At 41.1% G+C, this 19,945-nt stretch overlaps 1 protein-coding gene across 7 annotated transcripts in view; it reads right to left on the reverse strand.

The window, feature by feature from the left end:
• FRMPD4 (FERM and PDZ domain containing 4) overlaps positions 1-19,945 on the reverse strand; it is a 585,463-nt gene that overhangs the window by 515,162 nt on the left and 50,356 nt on the right. For 2 of the 7 annotated variants that reach the window (XM_075590234.1, XM_075590229.1), the window contains exon 1: positions 17,539-17,957. The exons of the other annotated variants lie outside the window; for them this stretch is intronic. Coding sequence is in view for 1 of the 2 variants with exons in the window: in XM_075590229.1 (XP_075446344.1) it covers positions 17,539-17,570 (32 nt within the window). In the remaining variant the exon portion in view is untranslated. Of the gene's footprint in view, positions 1-17,538; positions 17,958-19,945 lie in introns of those variants that run through there. 7 annotated transcript variants of the gene reach the window in all.

A 19,945-nucleotide genomic window follows, 5' to 3' on the forward strand; every position in this document is an offset into this window, starting at 1 on the left:
TTTTATTTTTTTTTAATTAATAAATCCTAAAAATACATCACTCTTTTTTATTTTTTTTAATCTGTTCTTGAAAATGTTAAAAAGCATTAATTTACACACAGGCCTTATTTTTGTCCCTTCTATAAAAAGGAAATGAAAACCACTTAAAAATGGTCTAAAGTTTATAAAGTGGTTCGGAAAAAAAAGATAAAATGTAACTAAAAAAAGCATTAGCAGGAAGGAGTAACATATAGTAAGATTTTTGCTTCATGTTGTTCCATACAATACCAGTACAATGGGGCATATGCATTAAGGCAAAAGTGGTACAATCTGAAGCAAAACAAATCTGCATCATAATTATTAATAGGAATATTCGTTTTTCTTTCATAATCTTGTCTTGCAATAGATACAGCGACGAAGCAAACATCGCTACACAATATAACTTTAAAAGTCATTTGCTCAATAGCAATTTGATCTGAAGGTTTTAAGGCAATGAACATGAACTGAAATTGAAACATGAAATTGTTCATTATTTGCAGATGTGTCACATCTTATAAAGGCTTTGCAATACAAATCTAATAGAAACAGAACTTAGCGTGTAATATCATTCCTCTAGAACACATGGCCAGAAGACTCGTAGAAAGTCATTATTTCAACAAGCCGCTTACAATTCCTTTAGATTACAGTAGATGCAATATCCAAAGAATTGTTCAAACTTATGTGAAAAAACACCTGCCTATTATGAGAAAGGAAATGTGTTTCAAATGGCACTGAATAATGTCTTAACAGTTATCATTGTTTCAGTGTTATAATTATAATAATAACTTACCCAAGAATGACTGTTACAAGCCGGGCCGGTTGGGACTTTTGCTTGGCTCGGTACAGGGGAATTTGTCCGGTGCAGCCTCTCCTCAGGCAACCCAGCGTCATGACATCTCATCGTCATGTGATGTTGTGGTGTCATGTTGTCATGGAACACAGCTACATGTGATGTCACATTGTCATATCAACGGGACACAATGTGATGTCGCTGCACGATGACAATGAGACGCTGCAGGAGGAGATGCCGCCGTACAAGGTAAGAGACAGTTACAGAGGCACTCTCCCCTGGCAATCAGTTTCATTGCTGTGGGGAAGATCGTGGGGCCTCTGTAACCACGGGGCTCGGTGCAGTGGCACCAATGGCATCAAGCCGTCCATGGTTAGAAGGAACCAAACCATCTCCTTTCTGTTTCATCTATCCTGTAAAAAACCCTGATTTCTCGAGCCACCATAAAAAGCATATTTGTGTCAGCTGTAAACTTTTGAAATAACATCGATTTTTAAGGTGCACCTGTGATGAATCACAGCCGAATAGTCTTTTTGTTTAGTTATTTTACAAAATAAGTTTTATTTTCAGAAGCACCCAAATGTTGCAAGTCAAAAAAAGAAACAAAATGCCTAACAGCGAAGTTCTTGGAGAAGGAAGGTGCCTTATGGCAGGAGACTGCTAAATATGGCCCTACATGCATAGTTAAAAGTGTTCTCCTGGGATAAAGCAGAAGTTTGCCGCTGACCACCTTCATTTTTCCTTTGGGAAAGGAGGAAAGTAATTTTTTAACCTCTAAAAGAAGACTTTATTATTGTACCTCCGATGAGTTATCTTCAGGATAAGGAGGTTATGTACTTCTTCGATGCAATAGATCTTATACAGAAGGGAACATAACTGTTATGGGAAACTTATTTCTAGAGGTCTTTTATGGATATTACAATTTTGTACAGAACAAAAAATAATAATATTTAACTGTGTACATGGTACATTGTGAATTTTTTTTTACATAAATCTTCAATTACAGACTAGATTTTCCTTTAATCATAATAAATGTTAGGTGAAGATAAATAAAGAACAGTTGCATTTCATTTTCACTGCTGTGTCAGCAGCTGATTAATTATTTGGTACAATATTACAGCTCACTCAACATACAAAGATCTCATTTTTGTGCGTTTATCAAATTTTTAGTTCACCAGGTAGAACAATTTATTTTTCTGATCACTAACAAAGTAAAATATACTTTGCAGGATTTTTTTTGGTGATAAATCACAACATAAATAAAACTTTCATAAATCCTAAACGCAATGCTTGTATCTACCAACTAACTATGTGCTGATACCTGCATGAACTTTCACTTCTGTATTTAATACTGCATTCATAATGTGAAACTAAATGAAAGGATAAATCAATTGAGTCTGGGGGGATTTTTTTTCGAAATCTCCAAGTCACATTCTGGCAATTTGAGCAACTTTAGGGCTTTTTCGCCATCTGTCTGATTTGAATTTCTATGTTCACACTAACTAAGTAGGTCACTCAGTCATTAGAAATGATGTTTTATTCTGCCGTTAACATCTTGTTCTTTATCTCGTTTATCACACATCATGATTTTCAAGGCATCGCCAATAGAGATGTGCAAACGTGCCCAATTTGAATTTGCCTATGTTTTGAAAATTAGAAAAAGAGAGAGTGAGAGGAGCTTGTTTGCATTTTCACATAGCGCATTTCCAAAGTATCTCAGGCGTGTCCAAAAGGTATCTCTCCTCATGTTGTACAAAAGAGTGTTTTGGGAGGTATATAAGTAAGTGGATACTCTACGAATTAACACGCTTTCTCTCTGACTGTGATTGACTTTTGCTAGTCGAACTGCTTGCAAACTTTTAAAAAAGTAACGTTTTTAGCAAATGTAGCCCTCTTTCCTCCACCCTAAGTAAGATTGAGGTGGGTAGGTGTATCTGACTACTTATCAGTGTGGTGCTGTACCTGTTTGGCAACCAGGAGGGCTGAGCTTCCGCCACGGGGAACCTGGGGTATGTACTTACACTCGGTGCAGCGCCTCCACTGATGAGGGATCCCAACGGGGTGGGAATGTGCTCTCACGAGAACAACCATACAGTAAACACACGCAATGTGAATAAACAGTATTTACTGAGCATGAACGGTAACTTCAATGAAACTCTCTTTGCATAACATCAATACATCATATGAATAACATTGCATCACCCTGAATGCATACCATCCCCTCACCCACGACCATCATCACATCACCCTCAGTCCCTTTGATAATAATGTGAGTGTCCACAACCATAAAGAGAGTGTGAGTGTGAGGGATAGCGCTTCCCTGTGTTGGGGCCCGGTGGTGCACTTATTCTACTACCTCCCTGATCACTGCTCCTGATCAGGATAATCCTTGGACTCAGCAACACCGCACAGTGATCCCACGCCGCACTGCGCTGCTCTCTGCAGGAATGGATACTCTTTCTGCACTCAGGCTGCACGGGCATTCAGGCACTGTCCTGCAGCATGTCTCTTCCTCTCTGAGTATGGTGAAGGAGTCCCTGTCTTAAGGCAGCCCCAATAACATACAGTATTCCTCAAGTGTCTCAGGGGACTAACTGGGCCCTGGGGGTATACCTCTACCCTAGTCCTTGCATGCAGAAGATCTCTTGCTGTAGATTCTGTCTGATCCCAGACTCTGGCAGCTCACCACGTGCAACTAGCACTGGTGATATTACACACACTGTATAACTTAGAAAGCAACCCCCTTCTTCCTATGAGGGGCCTTTCGCTGACACAGCCAAAGCAACTACTCTGGCTGAACTGCACACAACACTGTCTCTTCTTGTCAGAGCATCTGGTTATATTTACATACTGTATCAGACCTTGAGCAGAGTGATATCAGCTGTTTTCGCTGCTGCACCCTCCCGCTTGGATACATCTGCGTTGTACTGACTACCACAGAGCCAGAAGATCCTCCCCCCACTGTTGGATAGCTGAGGGAGCCGGTCCGTGACGTCACACGCCGATCGAGTGCGGAAGCAGAGGACGTGTAACAGCTGATTGGAGTCCACCATACAGCGTCTGAACCCAGAGTGGTTAAACTGCTTTTATATATTCGGGAGCATGTGAGTGTGTTGGAGCCTCCTTGCTCGATTGTATTTTATAATTAAATTGTGTTGCACTATTTTTCTTTTTTCTTTTTCTTTACATATGCTGCCCATTTGAGATTCCTTGTGCTATTTCCACCCTGGAGAGGAAGGTTTTTTTTTTGCGCTTTGTGTCCTCCCCCCAGAAGTTACTTTGAGTGATTGCGAAATCTCTCACACCAGCTGCATCTCCTCTTGGTGATATTTATTTGTTTTATTTATATATATATGTATATTTAAGGATTGCGCTCACTTTCCTTGCACTCCATTTGCTGGCTGGCTGCGTATAATGTGGGTGAAAGGGCAGTCCCCAGAGGCTGCTGGGAATTGTAGTCCACCCAGGACCTTTTTAGCATTGGGACCGCATGTGCTATCCTTACTGCGCCTGTGCGAAGCTGTAATGGCCGCCGCTATGCTTAACTGCGCCTGCGCGACCTTGGGGAGTCCCTGCACTATGGAGCGCCATCTCTGCCCCTTCGCGCTCACTATATTGGCCACCGCGTCGCGTCTGCGCATGCGCAAGCCTCCGCGCCCGTGCGGACATAACAAAGATGGCGGCGCCGTGCCTCTGACGCCACCGGGAGGACTCTTTGGGGACCTGGCTACACAAAGACAACAAAAGCAGACTTTGCATGGCTCACAAATTTGGACAAAAAATGTACACATCTCAAATCACCAAACATCCCTTGTTCCATTTTTAAAAGGCGCCACCTGCCACGTTAACAAGCAGCTTTATCCCCAAATTTCTGCACTCGGTCATGTCAGTTTGCATGTCTGCAAACTATTTAAAGTATCTCTCTAACTTCTACGACTAATAAAATCCGAGTAAATCTTAGTCAATCTGGCTTTTTTGCCCCCAAAAATCTGAGATAAATCTTTTAAAAGGAGATAAACAGCAAGCCAAACCAGGACACAGGGCATATCCTTCTATATTAGATGCATCCGAGTGCAATCAGATGTCATAATACATGTAACCTTTTGTGTCCATTAAATGTAAATATGTGTTTTGTTCCAAATCTGGTACACACATGAACATTTTCATTCATGTCAAATGTGCTTCAGTTTTCTTTATTACATTTTAATTTTCAGCATTTACAGTTAGAAAATACGACAGGTTTCTAAAGGGAATGGCTTATAAATGTTTAGCAGTTTACTGTATGCTGCTGTTTAGTGAAATTAGAGAATATTGTGTATCTAAAAGTTCCTACAGTATGTAAATATAGGGAAAAGGGAGACCAAAAAGCGCACCAGCACAAACAGAGCAGGAAGAAACCAGGACAAAAAAATGATTAAAAGGGCACTTTAATGTGGCAAAAGACCCATCCAATGCATTTCGAACGTCGCAGCGTTCTTTTTCAAGGATAAAACACAATAATGTAAATATAACCAGATGTTCTGATGAGTTGTGGAGGTGATTGAAATGTACTATTTTTGGGTAGAGCAGGGGTAGCCAACTCTGGTTCTCAAGGGCCAACAACAGGTCAGGTTTTCATGAAATCTCTGCAACAGCACAGGTGGCTCACTCAATTGCTCAGCCTTAGACTGAGCCAGTGATTGAGCCACCTGTGCCGAAGCAGGGATATCCTGAAAACCTGACCTGTTGGTGGCCCTTGAGCACTGGAGTTGGATAATGAAGTTGCAATTCTTAGGGTACTTTCTTCAACAAGAACATGCTGAAGTAAACTGTGATTTTCTTCTGCATGTTGAAGATACATTGGGTGCGATTCACTAAGCAGTGAAAACTGCTTTTTAAGTACGATAAATGCCTTTTAAGACCAATACTGCCTGCTGCGCGAGCCACTAAGCAGTGATAACAGTGCTTTATCAGCCTTAAAAGGCATTTTTTCAGCCTGGGAAATAAAATACGTCCGATCAGGCAAAAAACGTCAAACACGCCTTTTTTTGCCCGTCAGCACGGTTCACTAAGCAGTGATAAGTGAATCGTACTTTAAAAGCACGCCAGATTTTTGCACCAGCTAAAGGCTGGCACAAAAGTAATGGAGCCATGAAGAAAATCATTGTTTACGTTTTTTTCCCATACAATTAGTACAACAGGCCGGCGGGGGTCCCCGGGTGATCTCCACGGGAGTCCGGGTTCCCCGCTGGCCTGCGGTACTAATCCTCTGCCCAAAAAAACCACAACAGTAAATACTTTCAAATAAATACACCCCTCCCCGCCCCCGCCCCCTAACATATATAGTACAATAATGGTCAAAATTACTATTATCCAAATAAAATATTTACAAGCAGAAATAAAGTAAATAAATCTTGCACTCACCCCTGCCAGGCTGCCACGATGAAGGCCGTCTTCATCCTCATCCCCATCCATGTCCTCCGTTGCCACAAACAATGCAGTACAATCAAAAATACAATCTAATGTCCCCTAACCCCTTAATCACCTTAGCAGTTAGTAACCGCTATAGTAATTAAGGGGTTAACACACCCTCTCCCACTACCCACCCAGGAGGCCTAACCACCCTCCCAAGGCAACTACCCCTACCCTTCACCCATTCATTGGTACAGTGGGTACATCGAGCTCATATAATATGAGCATGATTTACCCCTGTAGCAAGAAAAGGTGAAGGAATAAAATAACAGGCCCAAATAAAACAACATGACATTGCAAAATGAACATATTACTAATGCCAATCAAACAATTGAATGGCACAGTGGGTACATCATGCCCATATAATATGGGCATGATTTAACACTATGCCAGTCAATGGTCAACCTAAAAAAAACCCAATCAGAAACAAGATCCAATGCATTCAAAACAATCTCAAACTAAAGTCAAATAAAGAAGTAAACCGAACAAAATTACCACAGACTTCACCCAGACTTCAAACTCTTTGCGCTGGTGGCTCCTTTTGTTTCCTCCTTCACAGCCTCGCTGCAGAAACTCCGCTGCACAGCTCTCCTGGGCTTGCACACCAGGGATGGAACTACTCAAGGGCGCCGGGTTTCCGGGTATGACGTCACGGCCGGACGTGACGCACCAACCCTTCCCGGCTGTGCCTGGAGCTGCCGCAGCACACAGGGGCTGAGAGCCGAATTTCACACACCTCACACAGCTTCAAAGTTCCACAGCCTCCGCAGTACACTCTCCAAGGGACTCCACGTTAGACCACCAGGACTGGGGCAATGAGACAGGGATGCACAAGAGCTGCAACCCCTCTAGACTCCTCCTCCTACGCGTTTCAGCACAGTCGCGCTTTAGAATTTTAAGCATGATTACAGGGGGAAAAAACCAGCCCACGCGATCAGGCATGTTTTTCCCCGCACCTAACCAAATGCGCTTCACTTATTAGTGAATCCCGCGTCTTGCTTAATTTTTTATCGTGGGATTACAAATTTCCCAATCGGGCGCAAAAGCTCACTGCTTAGTGAATCGCCCCCTAGTATCCAAAGTTTCTTTATTCCTTCCTGTTCTCCCTGATTTAACAGCAGTAAGACAAGGTAAGACAGCCGACAATGGATGTTAAAACTAGGACAATGCACTGCACAATAACAACAAACATACATTTCCTATAATCCCTAGTGCATCTTTTAAACTAAATAAGATTATGTTGAATTGAATTGGTACTGTAGCTGGTTGAGCTAGTTCATTATTATTTTGGCGACATATGCTCAAATCCCAATTTGGTACAATATTAGAGAAAATACCACAGATATTTACACTGCATATTTTAAAAAGCAAAATATTATTACACTACTATATAATCGGGTTGGAGACTGCTGAGAATAAATTCCATCTTATTCATTTTTATTTATTTTTTACTTTTGTCTCTGATTCTGTCTTTTACAAAATCCCTTTGCTGTGAAGCAAAATGTTAGTAGTATTAGTAAACAGAGTTTGTACATTCATTCTTGGTTTGTTTTCAGTAACAGTGGCATGGCATTGTGAGTGAGTACTGTGATTGTTAGTCATATACGCACCCTACGGCTGTTGATGAGCGTGCTTTTTACATGTTTTTGTGAGTGACACTGCTCCCTTCTCAGAATCATCTATACTAAATTAAGGTTTCACACTATGGAGCCGTGTGCGCTTCTCTTCATGCTTTTCTAACCCCGAAGCCTTAAACGACAAAACAAACAATAAAAAGCAATCATCCATCTATATGCATTTATTCTAGTTTGCATTTATTGACAAGATATCGCACTGCGTCATCATAAATAGTCATTCAATATCTAATACAAGTGGAGTACTACTGTATATGGATCTGCGTGCTTTTATCTCAGAATAAGCAGAGAATAGCTATAGAAACTATGGGCTACATACAGTATAAATGTCCCCAAAAGTGCATCTGATATCCAAAAAAGAAAAATGTTTTACAGCTAATTTAAAATATTAGTGGGCAGAACGTACATGTTTAGATTCAGCAGATGTGTGGCCAAAAGCAAATAGAAAAAAAAGAGAGACTCAGATGCAGAATTCTTGTACATTTCAAATGTAATTTGTATGCCTGTTACCTCCTTCTATAACTAACCTCCAAAGCACAAGCAAGGTGAATCCAAGAACCTAGTTTGAAAACACAAGTTACATTAACAGTTTCCCAAATAACAACCACTGAATCTTCATATACATACAGTACAGAACTATTCAACAATTATAACCACTGAATCTTCATATGCATACAGTACTATACAACAATTACAACCATTGCATCTTTGACTGTGTAAACTTCTTTTTACAGCATGTTGCTACACATACGAAACTACAATTATAACCACTGAAACCCTATTTGGAAAGATGGAAATACTGACAGAATCAGGCAGTCATTGTTCTCCTTTAGGCAAGCTGTTTAATTCATCTTTGCTGTCTCACTGAACATGTCACCTGTTATTCCAACTGTTTTGTAGATGAGATGATGACAAAGCAGATGGCTAATAGGAATGCAAATCTCATCTGCTAAGAGGTTCACTGAACCACTCCCCTTCTTATTGGTTTAGAAGCCAGCAAAGGCTAACTTTATACATTTATTTAAAAAAAAAAAAAAAAAAAAACGATAACAGAACATTTTCATTTATTAATTACGAAACTCCCATTGGTTTCAATAGGAATATTTTTCTGTGATTAATCTGGTGTAATTTGTTTGGCCCAGTTTTGAAACTTAGAGAGTTTGGCACAGCCAAAGGGCAGATAAAGGCTGTGAGCCGTTTGCTGCAGTTCGCTGATGTTTGGTGATGTTAAAGCTTCTCTATTTCAATCTGAAACTCACCAGCCCTTTATCCAGGGTGACCAGGCGTCCCGGTTTTGCCGGGACAGTACTGTTTTTTTCTGTGCTATCCCAGCTGCCAGTCCATCCCGGCAATGTCCCGGTTTTCCTCCCTGGTCCCGTTTTGTACTGTAGATGCGGTGGCAGTGCGAGGTGCGCGGTGGCGGCGAGGATGCGGCAGCCCGGCCGGTGAGTATTTTTTGGCATTTCAGGGGGTTGGGCTTCTAATATGCCGGGCTGCAGGTGATTGGCTGGAGGATGCCAGGGGCGGGGCTTTCTCCGCTTCCTCCCCCGATCCCCACAGCCCGTGCGGGCAGGGAGGTGGGAGCGGGGACAGCCGTTGGCTGTTTCTTTTCCCCCCTCTGCTTCTGATCCCTGTGGCTGCTGCTGCCCGAGGTAGAAAGGTAGGCGTGGGGGGGAGCAGGGTTTGCGGGAGCGCGGATGGCTGGAGGCGTGCGCACTTTCCCTTCCTCACGTGCGAATGGGGACAGTGCGCAGTTGCTGTTGGGGAACTCCCTGCTTCTGCCCAGGCGCGCGGCCTTATCCCCAATAGGTGGGAGAGAGCGGAGCCAGGTCTGGCGGGCGGGTTCTCCCCCTGTCCGGTCCACGGGCTCGTCAAGCAGTGACTTCCGTCGCTGGCAGGCGGTGCAGGGGGAGGCGGGGTGTATCAGTGTGTGTGTGTGTGTATAGGTGTGTGTGTGTGTGTGTATAGGTGTGTGTGTGTGTGTGTGTGTAGGTGTGTGTGTGTGTGTGTGTGTGTGTGTGTGTGTGTGTGTGTGTGTGTGTGTGTGTATATATATATATATATATATATATATATATATATCCAGCTGCAAAGTGCCGTGTTTGTATCAGTGTGTGTGTGTGTGTGTGTATCTGTGTGTGTGTGTGTGTGTGTGTGTGTATCAGTGTGTGTGTGTGTGTGTATCAATGTGTGTGTGTGTGTATCAGTGTATCAGTGTGTGTGTGTGTGTGTGTGTATCAGTGTGTGTGTATCAGTGTGTGTGTGTGTGTGTGTGTATCAGTGTGTGTGTGTGTGTGTGTGTGTATCAGTGTGTGGGTGTGTATCAGTGTGTGGGTGGGTGTGTATCAGTGTGTGGGTGTGTGTGTATCAGTGGGTGTGTGTGTGTGTGTGTGTATCAGTGGGTGTGGGTGTGTGTGTATCAGTGGGTGTATGTGTGTCAGTGTGTGTGTGTGTGTGTGTGTGTCAGTGGGTGTGTGGGTGTCAGTGGGTGTGTGTGTGTGTGTCAGTGGGTGGGTTTGTGTGTCAGTGGGTGGGTGTGTGTGTGTCAGTGGTTGGGTGTGTGTGTGTATCAGTGGGTGTGTCTCCCTCACACTCCCCATCTCCCTCACCGTCTCCCTCCCCGTTTCCCTCACCCTCTCCGTCTCCCTCACCCTCCCCCGTCTCCCTCACCCTCTATGTCTTATCTTAACTGCCGTATACCTACACCGAAGTAACCTACCCTGCTTTCTTCCAGATCTGACTCAAGTTTCACACGGGAGACATCGGAAGACAGGTAGGGAACACCTCCCCTCCAGTATAGTACCTTGAGGGACTGTGGATCAGGTAAGATCCCAGATGGGATTGCTGCTTTAGAAATTGTGAAGAGGGGGCATCCTGACACTGGTTAATGGGTTCAGAATCATTCACATTTGGCTTTTTTTTTTGTTCGATTCGTGAGGTCATCCGACACACACACACACACACGTAACTATGTAACAAGGACTAATGGTAGTCAAGTATAGTGTACTACAATAAATAAACTGTTATGTAAAAAAAAAAAAATGTGTCCCGGTTAATATGTCCCGGTTTTTCATTTTCAAAATCTGGTCACCCTACCTTTATCCCCTGTATTTTCCAACTCCCTGTCCATGAAATGTCTGTGAATTCACTGTATAACCTTGTTCTTTTAATGTAACCATGTATTGTTATAACTCTGTGCCCAGGACATGCTTGAAAACGAGAGGTAACTCTCAATGTATTACTTCCTGGTAAAACATTCTTATAAATAAATAAAATAGACTCTTACTCCCTTTAACTGTGTTTATTCATATAAACTGTATCAAGAGTAGTTATATGCAAAATCAACAAATGTTAGCCACATATTTTATGATAAGATAAATCCCCATCACTGGTCAATAATAAAGTATAATCATAATAAATTCGTTCTGAATTTTACTGACCTGAAATAACATTTTGTGCTTCTTACAGTAATTATGTTCTTATTAAACTATAAAAAAAATACTAGCAATGTAAATATTGAGGGACACATTCGTGGTTTCAAAATCTGAAACCCCCTGAACTTGGGGAGTCAGGATTTCATGAAACTGAACTGTCCAAACCTGCTGAAGTTTGGTGTAATCCAAACTGTTAGTTTGTATTCTAGAATCAGAATCCAGGACACAGAAATGAACCAAAACATATTTCTGCCGTTACATTTGGATTTAGGTCCCCCCCCCCCCAACTTCTGACTTTCTGATGTAGGCTTTGGGGGGTGGAGAGTCAGAGGTCCTAGAGGGAGTAAGAACCCTCCCCTGCCTCCACTGGTGCAGCTATATGGACCACTGGGGCTAATGCAGGATGCTTCCTGTATGATGTTAACCCCGCCTCCTCTGACACCAGGATCTAATAAGCAGAGGAGGCGGGCCCGGCAGGACACATATGATGACTTGGAACTGCAAGTTACCCCTGCAGACCATACAGAGGCCCCTATGTCACACACCCTACATGCCACTCTCTTGCCCCATTACTCTCCCCACCCCCAACATCATACATCAGTGTTTCCCAACCAGGGGATCCGCGGCACTCTGGGGTTCCATGTTCTCCTAGAGCAGGGAGAAAGCAGGGCAGATGCTAGAGGGCTGGGCAGATTCCTCCACCCTGCTTGGTTGCTGGTGGGTAATGCAGCCAATCAGGAGGAGGTATCAGGAGCTGGGGGTGAGGTGTGGGCAAGCAGAGGAGGAAGCAGCATGGGCAGGAAAGAGGTGAGGCTTGGTGCCTGCTTTTGTGTGTTTGTTCTGTTCTTTTGTGTGTGTGTTTTCTGTGACTGTCTCTGCCCTGTGTCTTCGGTGACCACTGACTGTCTGTCTCTGTCCTGTGTTTCTGTCACTGACTGTCCTGTTTTGGGGGTGCCTCAGCAACTGAGCACTGTGACTAGGGGTGACCTGAAAGAAATAATGTTGACAACCTCTGTCATACATATTACATTGCGTTAACAAGAGTAATAACATCGGCAACCTTTATTTGTAATACAGGTGCACCGACGAGTATTCTAAAACTTGCCTTAAACATGCCTTGGAAAATCTGGGGCTATCACCAACAAGATCCAGGTACATACTGGGTACATGCTGGGTACATGCTGCAACATTTCAGTGACATTTCTGCAGAGACTAATGGCCCATCAGATTAACACAGCAGGGGACCCTGGCAGTCCCATTCTGTTTGAATGGGACTGCCAGGGACCAACGCTGTTAATCCGATGGGCCACTAGTCTGTCTGCAGAAATGTCACTGAAATGCTGCAGCATGTACCCAGCATGTACCTGGGTCTTGTTGGTGATTGCCACAGATTGGTTTTAGAATACTCGTACAGTACAAATAAATACAGTACATTAATAAAGAGAAAAAAATAGCTCCATGCAATTGTTTAACAATTAACTAAAGGTGCACAGGAATTATAATATTTCTCTTGGTATACACTAAACCAGCAACCATTATTCAAAATGCTTCCCTGTGGTGGAAATTATTCAAGTTCAATTTATTTGAATGTTTCTAAAATGTTCTCCATCACTCAGAAATACAGTATCTTCACAGTTTATTGAATAGGGGCCATAATCTGAGCAAAGGTCCCCTGGTCTCTGACCAACAACTCATTACTTCAGGAAACACAGGTTCTGTTTTTTACTTGTCTCTTTTTCACTGAAACATTGCTACTAGCAATGTTTTTCAAAGTGAGATAGTCAGTAACAGTGATGGCATTCGATGAACCTGATGCTTCGAACTGGTTGGTTAACTCTTCACTGTCTAAACAAATACATAGAAACACACATTCACCATAGACATTTTGTACTGTGTGCACTTTGTCATCACCAACCTAGTGAGCATGTAACTGGCATAGAAGAATAATAAGTAAAACAGACTAGGATACCCTTTAGTAGACCAACATAACACATACAAACCTCATAAGTCTAATATGACATCCAACACTCAAAATGCTAAATTCAAATCCAATCACGCCAATCACTTTTATGCAGGCTCTACTTGCCAGCTTAAAAAAGTCATGATGTACTAAACTCATTTGGTACCCATCGTGTCCACAGTAACTCAGGTCTACCATAGGTTCACATTTTTGTGTTGCGGTATTTTGATATCTTGTGGTCTATATTTATTTACGGTACTGTACAAGCATTACTGCAGCTTATAAAAAAAATCAGTGTTATTGTTGAGTGTAATGTGTTCTTATCTTGTTTGTTATAACGCCATTGTGGTAAGTGCCACAAAAGAAATTAGGCCTGGCAACGTCTTTGAGAGAATAAAAAACGACAAAATGACACAAATGGATGGGTCCCATTATGATATGCAAATTAATAAACTCATCGAATTGGCACTCCTTAAATCCAAAGCTGATGATCACTGCGCAGAACTGGAGCAAGGAACACTGATACACTGGGTGTACAGCAAATTATTACCTACTTACTGTATTGTAAGTGTTGATTGCTTCAACAGTGTAATTTAGATTTGCTTATTTTAGTGGATATGTTCACAGCACTTTACAGCAATCGTGTCTGTATATGTAAATAAAAAAAAGAAATATAAACATTGGGAACAAGTAATCCCTGCCCAGGCTAATATACTGTGTTGTACTGTATTGCTATCAATTGTAAATGACCAAGAGTGGATATAGAAAGGCACTAACTAAACCATTAGAATTGGGAGCACTACATCATAGCTGTTGTGATCAAAGCTAAATCCTTTAGGAAGATTATCCACATAGAAATCAAGACAATCCTGCAACTAAAGCACTTTTGTACTCCACATTTCAGAAATACATCAGTAAAGCTGCTGCTTTCTTGACAGCAAATCATATGGGGTTTAGTATAAAAACAGTTTTAAAGTACATCATTACTTCCATGGATACATTATTTTACATATCGCCTTAATTATCACTATTTTGTTTAATATATGAATGGAATCTATTAATTGTTTTCATTTTCTGTGAAGCATTAGAATAATTATCTTAGCAAAAACAAGAATGAAAAGGTCTGTAAATCTCAAGGATGTACACGATCTGTGAGTAGTTTAGAACAAATGTAGTTTGAAAAAGTACCAATAACCTAAATTGTGCTACAGCAACATACTGATGTGCTAAAGTCTCACTGCTTCACAAGTACAGCAAAACTGGAGTAAAAAAAAACCTGTCAAATACAGTATATCGAAGAAAAGGGTCCCATACGATGCAATGTGATTTTTTGCTGAGATACATTTGGTCACGTTTTCCTCTAGTTGTGCTTTCATTTTTCAGCTGGGACACTTTGATACACGATGCCCATTGTGGGGCTACATCTCAACCACCAAGAATGGGAGACCGAGGTTTAACATTCCAAACACAATGTGATCTGTATCTATCATAATCAAATGTGCTAAATTCTACAACAGTATAAATACTCTTTATACTTCTAGAGTTAATCACACAAAACAAAATTTTAAGATGCAAATGATCCAGGCAGATCATCTTCTTCATACATAGCCCCCAATGGGAATGATGAATCATGGCAAAAGGGGTGCAATTCTGGGGCAAAAAAATGTCACCAGGAAAAAATAAATGTCATTTTTCATTGGATCTTTTCTTTAATAATTGCCCCAATTTTTCCTTAAAACCTATGGCTTATCCCATCATTTATAGTATATTTTTTTCTAATGTCGATGTACCAAAGTAATTTGCTGCCAGTCATTGGTGTCAACCAATGTGGAAGTGGTTTTCTTAACTGCATAGTTATCTATGCGCTAGTAGATGAGCACATAACAATGTCAGGTGTAAGTTTATACAATTCTTTGCTTTATTTGTTCCTTAAGATTAATCTTATTTACCTCGACAAGTTTAAGATTGTTAGTTATTTGTGACCTGGGTCACATGTATAACACGAGACTAAGGCTGCGATTATAGTGGCCGCGGCACAATTGACACAATTGTGCACGCTGTCAAAACAAATACCTGAATTCCATGAAGGGGCACATAGTATGCGCAACGTGGCAGAATCCTGGAGAGACAAATTTATGTGTCTCTCCATGCGATGGCAGCGTGGCGTCAGCGTCATGTGAAGCAGTTCAGACAATGATGGCGAACCGCTCGTATGAAGTCCCAGGCCACGCCTCCACCACACCTCCTTGTAGCCTCCTGATGTCTCCTGCATACAGTGCAGGTTTCACGTGAGTGACGTTGCGCGCGCCCTGCAGCACCCACTATAATCGTGGCCTTAAAGTGTTTATTAAATTGAATGTACTTGCAAAAAATATATATTAAATAAGTGATCGATTGATGCATGGTGGTACATAACTCTCATTTTATCACATAATGTACAAAACACATAAATATTGTTTTCCAAAAATAAAATATATGAATAAAAAAATGTTTGTTTTATATGTATTCATTCATAATATTGTTAAAGAACGTGCATATTGTAAATATTCACAATAATTGGAAATAAACAATCGCTGAGTCTATTTCTGATCCATAGTAGGATACACATGGGGATAAATTATGTGGCAAAACTCTAAAGAAGACAGAACTGCAGGAGATGTAGCCCTCAAAATTAATTGTATGAAGATTATAACATCTATACTAAGACATAACTGTTTGTACTTGGGAAGAAGCGTAGTTGAATGCAAAACGCGCATCGGTAGTAGTCACCTGCAAATGGTGTCATAGTGCCAGGTGGGAGAGTGCACTAGGGTGTTCTCTAGGGTGTTTCTCTACACTGTGCGCTTCTTCCACATGAAAGCACATATAGGGCATTCTCTCTTTAATCATGTTCTAATAGTTTTGCTATTTTTACACTTGGAAGACAGAATGCGTTACTCGATGGTGCTTACAGCAACATTACGTTTATATCCCCCACTACATCTTTGTTGTCTGAGAGCGAAGATCTAAAAGAGGCACACTCATAAACACTCACAATGTATCAATGTAGCATGGGTGCTCCATTCTCTGACACAGGGAAATACATGTATGAAAGCAGAAGCAGCAAAAACGTCACTCCAGAGGATTTTGTGAGAAAAGCAATAGTCAAGTTTTATTGCAGAATTGACGTTTCGATTCTGAGTTGGATCTTTGTCATCATATGGCAAAGGTCCAAGACAGGACTGAAACATTGATGTAGCCATCAGGTTCCCTTGTATTGCGACATCTAAATATCGATCATGCTGTCAGGTTAGGACACACAATGGAGTGACATTATATTTGGAACATGGTTACCCTGATAGCTGAATGACCATCATCATAACAAAATTATATATCCTACAAATGATCCATACATACAGTACATATGGGTTCATACAGAACCACTGAAATGTGGCTGCTGATAGATATTGAATGATTAATACAGTATTTAACATGTATTCATGAATACATGAGGAAGGGGGTTCACAGGGTTTTTATTCAACAATCTTAGATGGGAATAAGTAATATAGTGCTCTCTCGCAAAAAACATTACAGTGATAACTTTTCTTTTAATAAAATTCTGTGCTTCGTTGTTTAGTGCTTTGAGAATAATTTTTTTAAAGATTTTGATTAAAAGTTACGTCTTAGCATAAATGTTATAGTCTTCATACCATTAGTACTGAGTGCCACATCTCCTGAGGTTCTAGTCTTCTTTAGAGATTGCCCCATTATTGTAAATATTAAGGAGGCAAACGTTAATGACATTAACAAAACAATTAAATATAGTCATTCTTGTGCAGTACATTTCAAAGTATGTAAATTGTTGTGCAGTGACTACAGCAACCAGTGGTACAGCACATTTTTGTTTATACATATTATTTTTGTATTTAATAGATTAGAAACATTGACATGATTTTTTAGCACCATTCTACATGGTATAACATAGAGCACAAATTAAATAATGGAATCAGCTCTAACACACCATGTAATCTGTAGATTTCATAGAGTATCAACAGGGGTAACCCATTATAAAATGCATAGCAGGAGAGCAGTAAACGGTTAACATAAATTTCTATATATTTCTCAACTTTAATCCATATACTGTAGGTTTGAGACTCTAATTGTTACACTGTCAACATTTTCACTGCAGATTGCATGCCTTATTTCCCCCACCTGCTCCTGCGCTGGTCACACATGCTCCCCATTCATAGAATATGAAAGTGATAAACTTACCTGGATAGCTTTGCAAAGGCAAACACGTCCATGCATGCAGCTCTGCTCTGTTTCCACCTTCATTCACCTCAGCACTATCCTGAGATAATATTCACTGGTTTTAATAGAAAAGGATGTTTTTCTTTCTTCACCAGAGTGCAGCAGAATGTGATCCCAGTTCTGCAGTTCGGGAAGGAATCACTGATAAGGACCATTGATTTATATATGTATCTACTATCCAGCCAATATGAATATTAAAAATGTCCGTTTATAATCTAACAATGGCCATTCCTTAATCCCCCTACTGCACATACAGTTGAAAACATTGTTATTTTACATTGCTTAGATTGTCTCCATTTAGCTCTTCCAAGCATCTTTGCTTAGATTTCTTCACTGAAGACTGCTGATCCAAGGCAGTGAAAGAGAAACAAGGGGGGGGAGGAGGTATGGCAAGCAGTGAAGCAGTGAAGCAGCAGCAGCAGCAGCAGCAGCAGCATACAGCAAGAGAAGGAAATCTTGAGATATGCAGTAAATCACTCCTGCCTGCCTGTGCATAATGCTCACGCTACTACCTTCTGCTACTCAAACCCACTGACATTATTCAACAGCTTTAATTTAGCTGTTTTGCATATCTTCTGCAAATGCCTTTTTTCAGTGCTGTCAGCAGACAGACTATCCAGATACTGTACAGTATACTGTACTGTGTGTGTGAATTGGGAAGGCAGGAATGTAAATGCAGCTGTATAGTCTACTGTACAAACAACAGCATATATTGAATATATATCACATATCACAGCATATATCTGCAAAACATGTATTTGATGGCTTACACTGCAATCCCTATGCAAAGAAATGTTGGTATATTCATGATATATTCACTTAATCATTTATCACCCAGCTTACATTCCAAATTGCTAAAGTATTGGTGACGCGAGCTCTAACTGCTGACGTGCCAACCTTACTCTAGCGTATAAAAAGTAGATTTTCCTATATTGTGTGGAGTTCGCCAAGAACACACATGACCAGTTCCATGGAATGTCAGTTAGAAACACAGATACATATCATAGCAGATGAGAAGCACTCTGCCCACTTAGTCTTCCCATGTTATTCGCAGTCTTCTATTTAGAACATGGAAGGGAAGGGGAGGGTTAATTCCCACTTGTGATGCTAACCAGGAGTAGGCGATGTTTGGTCATGATATAAATATATAAACATCTTCATAGCATAAGACAGTTCATAAGACTCAGGATTCCAGATAGTCCAATGTTAAAACACACTCCCATAGATATTGCCACTAGCCATGTAGGTAAGTCTTGTGTGGTGGTCTAGGTAACCGTGTGTAGGACTGATCACATAAATTAAGTAAATGAATTACTCACTGCTGACCTTGGGGATATCCTGGTCCTGTCCAGCGTGCTCCTACCAAAGAACAATTGAAGAGAGTGCAGGAAAAACGGCGGTGCATCTGCTGCTGCTGCTGAAGATTTAAAACCACATACTGCAAACCACAAAGTTTCCTAGGTGCAAAATTTATTTAGGGCATAGTATACAGCCAAAAGAACACTCTGACGTGTTTCACGTGGTATCCCAAACGCGTCAGAGTGTTCTTTTGGCTGTATACTATGCCCTAAATAAATTTTGCACCTAGGAAACTTTGTGGTTTGCAGTATGTGGTTTTAAATCTTCAGCAGCAGATGCACCGCCGTTTTTCCTGCACTCTCTTCTGTTTAGAAAAGACAGAATGTACAGAATGCAATCTGAGCATGAAAACTCTTTAGCTCTACTTATGTGTTTTACATAACAAGAGCAATAAAGAAGCAATAAACCTGCTGGCAGATGCCACTCAGGCTCCTCAATTTAACAGTTTGAATTGAAAACACAAGCTTTATTTAATTAAACCAACTCACTTAAAAAGCACCCTACACTAGTCATACTGTATAAGAAAGTGACTGTAGCAGATATGTTTAATTCACAATGTCCTTTACAACACAAATATCCTAGAGTGCATTGAAATCCAACACCAATCCTTTTAACTTTCTGTTTTAACAACATTGGTTGTTCTCCAATGCAACTACAACACACATCACTGCGATATGCTCAAAGAACTAGATTGGTCATCACTAGAGTCTAGGCGCAAAGTTCACCTTTCCTGTCTTGCCTTTAAATTCTTCATGGGCAAGCTACCCATCTATCTGAACAAGCTCCTCACCCCTACCACTTGCAGCACTTATCACCTGAGATCAGACTCCAAAAGACTGTTCATGGTCCCAAGGCTCAACAAAGTATCCGGACGTTCCTCCTTCTCCTACCGTGCACCCCAAAACTGGAACAACCTACCGGAGACTCTCACATCCACCACCAGTCTACAGTAAGTTCTTTCAAATCTAAGGCTGTCTCACATTTTAATCTGGTCTGTAACTGTTTCATA

This window comes from Ascaphus truei, chromosome 3 (assembly GCF_040206685.1).
Source record: "Ascaphus truei isolate aAscTru1 chromosome 3, aAscTru1.hap1, whole genome shotgun sequence".
Taxonomy (NCBI): Eukaryota; Metazoa; Chordata; class Amphibia; order Anura; family Ascaphidae; genus Ascaphus; species Ascaphus truei.